Raw genomic sequence first — 8,786 nt, forward strand, 5'->3', positions numbered from 1 at the left:
GTAAAATTAAGAGACTTTGTAGAATTGTAATTTTGTGATTGTAATTCTGTACATTTAATTAAGTTATTGTTAATTGTTTATTGGTTTAATGTAAGTGGCTATTGTTCGGAATGAACAATACCAAGGAAGGGGCAGTGTTACGACAGCGGAAGTCACGTGATTCTAGTAACACGTCATGAACTTCTAGAACGTTCACGTCCCTTCCTGAATGCTCTAGCATTTACTAGATTCGGTATTCTTTTATATATAAGACGGTCAAGACGTGACGGCAACAATGTATGTAATGTAGTGTGTAATTGAACTGCGGACAGAGAGAGACGTATTGAGGGTAGCAACGACCAAGTATGCGTTTAAGTTGATTTTTTAACTTTAAGCTTTGTTTGCCAGTATAGGGAAAACACGAGTATACAGTAAGTTTAGGTACAGTTGGTATCTTAACTGGATTTGTGAGTTTCTTTGTTAGGAAGGTGTTGGTAATGTTTTCTAATAAGTGTTGTGGATAGCAGTTGCGTTTGAGGATGTCATGTAAGAACGAAATTTCAAAGTGCTACACATATCTTAATCTACACCCTTTTTGTCCTCTCCGATAGACCAGGACGACCTGGACACTGCTCAATTGTTTTCTTGCCGTGTTTCCTGTACTGCACGATGATTCTGTTGACTGTCGAAAGCGGGATTCCCAAATTCTGCGAAATTTGCCACTGACTTATTCCACCATCTGCTTGACCAACTATCCTTCCTCTAACAAAATCTGACAATTCGAGTTCTAGGCATGTTGTAGCACAAGATAATTAGTGTGCGGACCATTTTCATTTATATAGTGCTCTGTGAACACAAATTAGTTAGCATAAATCAGTTAAATGACGAAAAATTAGGTGTCTATTTACATGTGATGTAAATTTACATATTTTGATAATATATGTCACTTGTTTAGTTTTTATAAAGTTAAACACATGTACATAGACATATTATTTTTCTTAATTAAGTTTATGTATACGACGTTTTTGACAAGCATTTTTATTAATATTGAGGTTAAACTGAATGGATGGTGTACCCCTAACGCAATTTGGGTCTAACTTTCATCAGTACTTCTAAAAACCAGGGCATATTGCCTAATGACACACCTTATGATTTGTGATGTTTGTATTGTGGCTGCAATTTTTTTTCTTTTTTCATGAATTTACATTTAATTAGATTTCATTAAGTTTGGATGTGGTGTATTAGATTTGTACTATCCTTTCTTTTGGTGTATTCTCTTTTTTTTTATTTTTTAGCTTTCCTAAATAAATAACTATATATATATATTAACACCTGTGTTATTGTTTTTATATTAATTTTAGGCTCCAAGTATAACCTAATAACTACAGAATAACATTTGGTGATTATATAGATTTTGTTTTATTCTTTACATGTATTTTAATTAATCAATTACATATCACAACACAGAAATGATCAGTAGTATTCTTTCTTAATCCAGTTTTTAGCTGTTTATACTTTTTAATTATGTATAAATTATTTGGTAAAACTATTATATACAGTTATGTTTTGCATCGTTATTAATTGACATAAGTGATTTTCCTGACAAGATATTACCATATATGTCTTTTTGGTGCTACTATAGCGTGTGGTCTACAAAGATATTTACACTATAGCGTGCCGTATACACATATACATACTATCGTCATCACCATTTTAACTTTCGTTTGTTTGTAATTGGCACCTTTTATTATAAATAATGCTTTTAAACTAATGTAGTACAAAATACCATTACATAACATTTTTGGGGCAAATATAATCGGAACGGATTAAATTCTAACAATCAAAACTTGCACAGTTATAACCTAAATTTAAGGTGTCGGAAAAACACGTAGATTCATGAAGTCTTGCTTCAAGATGATAAAATCCCAAGCGCTTTCAAAAGGTGGATCTTTCTTCTTCAGGGGATTCCCAGTTTGCCCCTGAAGAAGAAGAAAGGTTCACCTTTCAAAAGTGCTCGTGTTATGGGTTTTTATCATCTTGAATCTAAATTTAAGATACTCTTTTGGAACACACAACTTATTAAATTATTATTATTTGTTGAACAAAAATGCGGATAGATATAAATTATTTAGCAAGAAATTATGTTTTAGTGAATCATTAAAATGGTCATGATGATGATAGTATCTTGTAGACTGCACACTATAGTAGCACCTCTTTTTTTATTAGTACTAGATATTAGTTACATGGCTCTTTTTTCCCACAAGCCTGTAAAAAATACTGAATAAAACTACCATTTTATAGTTTTTTTACTAGCCTTTAACTCCACTTAAATAATAATTAGAAACGTATATATTTTCTAGACATGTTTTATATGCCATCATAAGTTTACAGAAAATAGTTATTATATATGGATGCAAACTTCAGGGTAGTTGTGCAATGTTTTTCAATCTTTTGAAGGCAATTACAAAGTAACATAGTACCTATAATATTTGGTTAATATTTCACCTAAGCAAATATTCATATTTCTGATTCAACTATAGTAACATTATATATATAAAAAATAAATTCGTCTAATTCCCATAACCATTTATATATATAATAAAAAACATAACTTGTAAAATTCCGCATAAACTGTAAAACCTAGAAAAAATTCCCTGAGAATTATAAATATTTTCTTTTAAAATTCATTTGTTATTATTACATTTTTTAAAACCTCTGTTATCACAATAATACATACAGCATTTTGAACTACATTTCTATTTGTATATAGTTCTTTGATAGCTGGAATACAATTGGTGTTACAATTTTGCATTTTGTTACTTATATATTAAAAAAAATTCAAAATGATAAATTACTTTAATATTCTTATAAATGAATTAATAAATTCATTCAACACATTGTAATTACTCATAAACAATAAAAATTACCATCATTTTCACATTGAAATGTTGGAATTTATCCAAATGTTACCAGGAAGTCTTTGAACAGATGGTAGAGCAACCAGTTTGAAATAAATTGCAAGTCAGTTCGAGCTTGGTTAACTCTGAAGCCTGCTATTTTTAGTTCACTGCATGAGTCTGGAAAGATATTTAATGAGATAACTTATGAAATCTTCCTTAGTTAGAAAGATTAAATGTCAAAAAATACATAATGTTTTCAGCATGTATTCAAAACCTATATTTCTATACATCATATATGTACATGAGAAATTACAGTAAAAATTTTCTATATGAATACATAAAATCACTTATAACTAATAAATTCATTAGATGAAATTTCAATAGTTATAAAAATCTTAAAGAAACTTTAGAGGTAAACTATACCCTAAATCCAAAAAAGAAAATATTAAAAATATTAACATTCTTTGATTCTACAATTTCCTCAATAATTTTTTTTTTGTTTAACCTTAAAAACTGTGTCATACTTAAATTTTAATCACAAGTTTTTAATGTTTTCATTATCATCTATACTTATTCAAAAATCTGCTGTTAATAGATCAATGCAACATTTAGATTAACGAAAGAGAGAAAAAATAAATACAACATTCTGATTTATTTCTCACCTTATTTTTATCTATAGTTAAGGAAATGCCAAATTTGGAGAAGTCTGTTGTGCTTGACAGTTGTGGAGATAAAGGTTTCTCAGAATCTAAAAAACTTTCAATGGGAAGAACTTCTTGAGTGGAAAGCTGGCTACAGTGAAATCGACGTGAATCATCTCTTCGTGACAAATCCCGAATATGCTGCATTTTTAACAAATGCATAATTCATCTTACAATGATTTCACAGAAACTACACTAAACATGTATGATTAAAATAATGACAAACCAACCATAATTTCTGACAGTAGGCAAAAACATTATTAATACATTAATTAGTTCATAAAGCCTCTCGAAGGCATGCTCAGAATGAAGTGTGAATGATAAGAGAGTAGTTGTATTAATGGAAATGTCACCTCTTATGAACCATTCACGTACATAAAGGAGGCACTGCAAAACGCTTTAAAGAAAGACAACAATGTCCGACTACTTTTTCTGTGTTTGTAGTAGGCATTCGAAAAATTAATCAAAACGGTTTTCTAAACGTCTATTTGGTATATAACTTGCTGAGAAGAAATTACTATGCTAAAAGTAGATATTTACTGGATATGTAATAGAACTATTGAAGCAAATGTAGAAAAGTACTTTTAAAATTTAGCTTTTATGCATTATCCTTCATTTTACTTGTTGCTTTACGATGTACTTACATAACCTGATAAGCAATATGTGATTTAATTTAACATATTGTTGCGTCAGCGAGATCACGGGACTATTGTCATGCCATCTGCTTTCTAGAAGTATCTTGTTCCTTGGTGAATGCCCTAGCATTTACTAGATATATGTTTCTCTGGTATATAAATAAGACGCTCACAACGTGACGGAATAATAATGTGTGTGTAGGTAATGAGTAATTGAACTGCAGTCAGAGAGAGACGTATTGTTGAAGTAGAATCAACTAACTTACTCTGGTTGGTTAACACAAAACAGTATCTGAATTTGTTGATAAAAGCTTTCCACAATAATTGAATTATTGTATAATGGCGCTATACAACAATACTATGTGAACAATACTGACAATTTGACCTTCTGAAACTTGTCATCAATCCTTTCACACAGATACAGTCAGCAGTAACAATACTATAAAATCACTACAGTAATAGGGGAGACCGGGGCTAGTTGTTACAGGGGCAAGTTGATACAGTGCCTCTAGCTCTTGTTGAGATTAATAGACGGCGATAGTTCATGGACCATCGAACACGTGTTGCGCTAGCTTTGTTTTAATGGCGGCATGAATAAGATGAGTCACGAAATAAAAAAAGTATGTACATTTTCTGTTTTTGCATACCTAAACTAAAAAAAAATGTCTAGGAAATATCTATTTACTCTTTATATACTGTGTTTTGATACTGTTCTTATTAGTTGTAGACTTCGATAGTTAATACCTCTTAATATACTGTTACGTCTCCGTTTGTTAATTAACTTTCCGTAACTTCGTTCCGACGAAACTTTAGCGACACAAGTCCTTACTTAATAAAACTGGTTTATTCTTTCCGAATATAACTTTACGATACACTTAATTTCAACAATCGCGCTAAAACAAACGCTATAACAACGAACGTTAAACGCAAAGTCAAACAGTGGGCTAGCCGTACCCTGTCTACCGCGAGGAATCGATTCCCCGATTTTAGCGTTTCTTTGAGAATAACAACTAAACGTGTCATTTTAATAAGATATATATATATAGAGAGTAGATAAAATATTTCTTTTTCTTTCAGATGAACCCAGAACACTGTGTACCAACAATTGATGACAACGGGTTTATCTTGTGGGAAAGGTAAGTTTAAAAACTATTCTCAGAGAAAAGTATACATACGTGGGGTTCTCGTTTACCAATGTAAAATAGTAAAACTCGAATCTAAAGGATCCGGTTGTAAACCTGTTTCACCAAAATCCACAAATAAAAACATTCTGATTGTGCGATATGTCTTCAGAAGGTAATACACTAATCTTACTTACAAAGGCATTTTAAAGCAATATTTAATGGAGCTTACAAGATCCGGGTTTTGTTATTTCTGCTGTTAGTACTGGAAAATGCCACCAAAGTCCTTGGATAACCATGACTCACTCAACTTTGAATGGAAAGTTAGTTGCGGTCGACTGAACACTAACAATTCTTACTGCTGCTTTGCTATGACATGTGCTATTAGAATCTCAATTTTTGTTACACAGTAATACACAAAACACACTGCTGGAAAATGACGGAATATGGAAAAAGGAAGCACTGGTCAAGACATGACTTTCTGGTGTGTTGTATGTTGTATATGATGAGAGAGAAAATAATTACAGACACATCCGCTATTACAGGATGATCATAAAATAGGTTATAGCGCCTAAACGATAAGGTATAATACGGTACCTTCACACAGACATGACAAATGTTTCATGGGGAATCATTTAAAGCATTTGTCAACTCTTGCCACAATTAAATATTTTGCATTGAAGTCACAATATGTGTAGCCTTGAACATTCCCGCTGCTAGCCATATTTTATCCATTATGCAAACTATCTTTCTTATAACAGCTGCAAGTCAAGTTTGGTATGCAGATTAGCTACGTAAACGCGTGACATAAGGAAACCTCATAACCTGAAATCTACCGTTGTCAGATCTACGGAACTAGTCTGTAACAGTTTTGTGGTCAGGCAGTCAAAATGGAGAAGGGCGTTCTTTTATGTAGCAAAATATCACTATCTGCCCTCTTGTTAGCGATATCAGTAGCGTAATGAGACGATTTTTCCCATGACATTTGTAGGTAATGTGCAATTGTAAGGCCCTCTATATCAAGATTTAGTAAGTACTGAAGTCGATTCCCTATTTGTTTCTTGTTTGATCTTTGTGGTAGCAATTTCCTACACATTATAGTTTAGGCACTGGGGTATTTACTTTATGATCATCTATTGAAGTTTGCTTCAAAACGCCTGCACAATAACGACCCGATTAGTTCCGTTATGTCTGGCTAGGAATGCCTCTATAAGATGAGTGATAGTTGTAGCAGTAATCACCTACATGTGAAGATTTCGGGAAAGGATCACCGGAGTTCATGGAGGTTATTTTACCTGCGGTGAATTTCAAATGGCTTTCAAGTGAATGTAAATTACAACATAAAAATAATTTAAATCGACATTAAGAACATTTCAGAAATTTAGTGAATTATGATATACTTGTTTGATATAATAAGGTTGTACGAACAAAGGTGCTCAACAATTAGTGTCAGTCTCTCGAAGCCTACAGTTATTGGCACGAACAACAATAGGAATTCACCACTTCCGCTAATTGGCTATATTATTTCTTTTTACTTCTAATTCTTTTGGGAACTTTAACTGTTTTTGCTTCGTTTATCGAAAAATAAACATTTTACTGACATCTAATGCTTCTCTATGAAAAAATGTGCATTTACAATATTTGCTGAAACATGTCATATCTTTAGCTCCTATTACTATTCGCTTCAGTGTCATTAGACTCCTATCTACCCCTTACCCATCTGTTGTATTCCAGAGACAATATGTTCAAGACTTAGGCTCATTCACATAAAACAAAATTCACAAATAATGATATATGTGTTTGCATGATTTCAAGCATCCGCTGAAGAATTTTAATTTCTGGCATAATTCTCACTAACATTACCATACAAGCTAAAAGAAAAACAAATACATAACATTGAAAATAGTTATGGGAATGGTGAATAAAAAGGGTATAAGATGCAAATATTGTGGGATTACCCTTCCTCCATTGCATTGAAGTGGACAGTGTACAGTCATATTTTGATATTTCACAGTGTTATTGATTGTAATACAACCAAACAGACAGTTGTACACAAGCATAATACCTAATTCTTCAAAAGTAATGTTAAGTAACTTAGGATGTGGTGTCTGTGTGATACATTTCAATCCAATAGAGACTTTACCATTGACCTAACTGTGAGTAAAAGTGTGAATGTTGCTTTCAGAATCGGACTCGACGTGTTCTGCTCAAAAAATAATTGCTTTTGAGAAATATCTAAACCAAAGGCTGAAATGAACATCAGACTTCAGACAATGGGACGAATACAATTAGAGAATGGTTCTAGTCTAATCCAAATTCAACATGGCAGAGAGGAGAAAGGTATCACTGTTCAGTGTATAACATGTAGAGTGAAGCGTGCATGGGAAGAGTTACACAGAATTGGTGGTACCCTGACTGCTGACAGGTACAATCAGACACCTATTCATCGTGTCATTCCTTCAAAAAATTGGACCCGTTGAGCAGGAATTCATCTTCAAAAATGCAATACAAAATACCTGAAGATAAAGGAAGCAGAAATAAATTCGCAATCATGGCTTAACGTGTACAAAGAAAATCCTGATATCAACATTATTAAGGCTGTATATGTTCATATAGAAATTGAGAAAGTCAAACGGCAATCAAAATATCTGACTCACTTCTTGGGAGTAGTACGTGGAACAATGAATCACAATCGTATATCAATAAACTTATGTAGCATAAAAACAAGGTATACTACTATTCTTAATTTTGTTTAACTCAGACTGGAGTGTTTGCTTATATGGTTCAATTTTTCACGAATTAAAGAATAATTGTTTAAAATCCTATTAGCATATTTACTAACACTTTTATTGAATTGATCTTGACAGCAGCGGAAATATCAAAATGTGCAAAGATTTCCGAAAACGACAGTTTTTGAAACATACCAATTTTAAAACTACTATATTGATTTATGTTCCAGAAAAGTTAAAGTATAATTGTGTTTCTATTTAAATATAAATTTTATATCATAATGTTTATTATTTAAATATAATTATTCAACGCTCACTTGGAAATTTCTCTCTCCATTATTGTCCCCCGGTGAGATAGCGGTAAGTTACAGTTGTTATTGTTTTCTTAGCACAAACCAACACAAGGGGCTATCTGCCCACCGTACATCGTGGAGAATCAAACATTGTAAGACCGTAAACTTACAGATCAGTTACATTTGTGAATTTTGGGTAAATGATTCATAAACTTAGCACTGAGAATCAACTGACCTTAGTTCTTTATGCACTTTCATATCATTATTGAGCTAGGGTTGAGCATAGCCTATTAGCTAGCGTATTTGGAGTCTGAATCCGAGGATTCATGGTTTGAATTTTGCGGCCGTTTTTTTTTTTTTGTTTGTTTGTTTGAATTTAAGCACAAAGCTACACAATGGGCTATCTGTGCTCTGCCCATCACGGGTAT

General features: G+C 32.3%; 1 protein-coding gene across 1 annotated transcript in view; it reads right to left on the bottom strand.

Moving 5' to 3' along the window:
- Positions 1 to 2,600: 2,600 nt before the first annotated feature.
- LOC111088560 overlaps positions 2,601 to 8,786 on the bottom strand; it is a 13,511-nt gene continuing 7,325 nt past the window's right edge. Inside the window, exons 3-4 of the mRNA XM_022399050.1 lie at positions 3,542 to 3,721; positions 2,601 to 3,056 (exon numbers count right to left, since the gene is read on the bottom strand). Coding sequence (XP_022254758.1) covers positions 3,039 to 3,056; positions 3,542 to 3,721 — 198 coding nt within the window. The 3' untranslated portion in view covers positions 2,601 to 3,038. The remainder of the gene's footprint in view (positions 3,057 to 3,541; positions 3,722 to 8,786) is intronic.

Source organism: Limulus polyphemus, unplaced genomic scaffold (assembly GCF_000517525.1).
Source record: "Limulus polyphemus unplaced genomic scaffold, Limulus_polyphemus-2.1.2 Scaffold4013, whole genome shotgun sequence".
Lineage (NCBI taxonomy): Eukaryota > Metazoa > Arthropoda > Merostomata > Xiphosura > Limulidae > Limulus > Limulus polyphemus.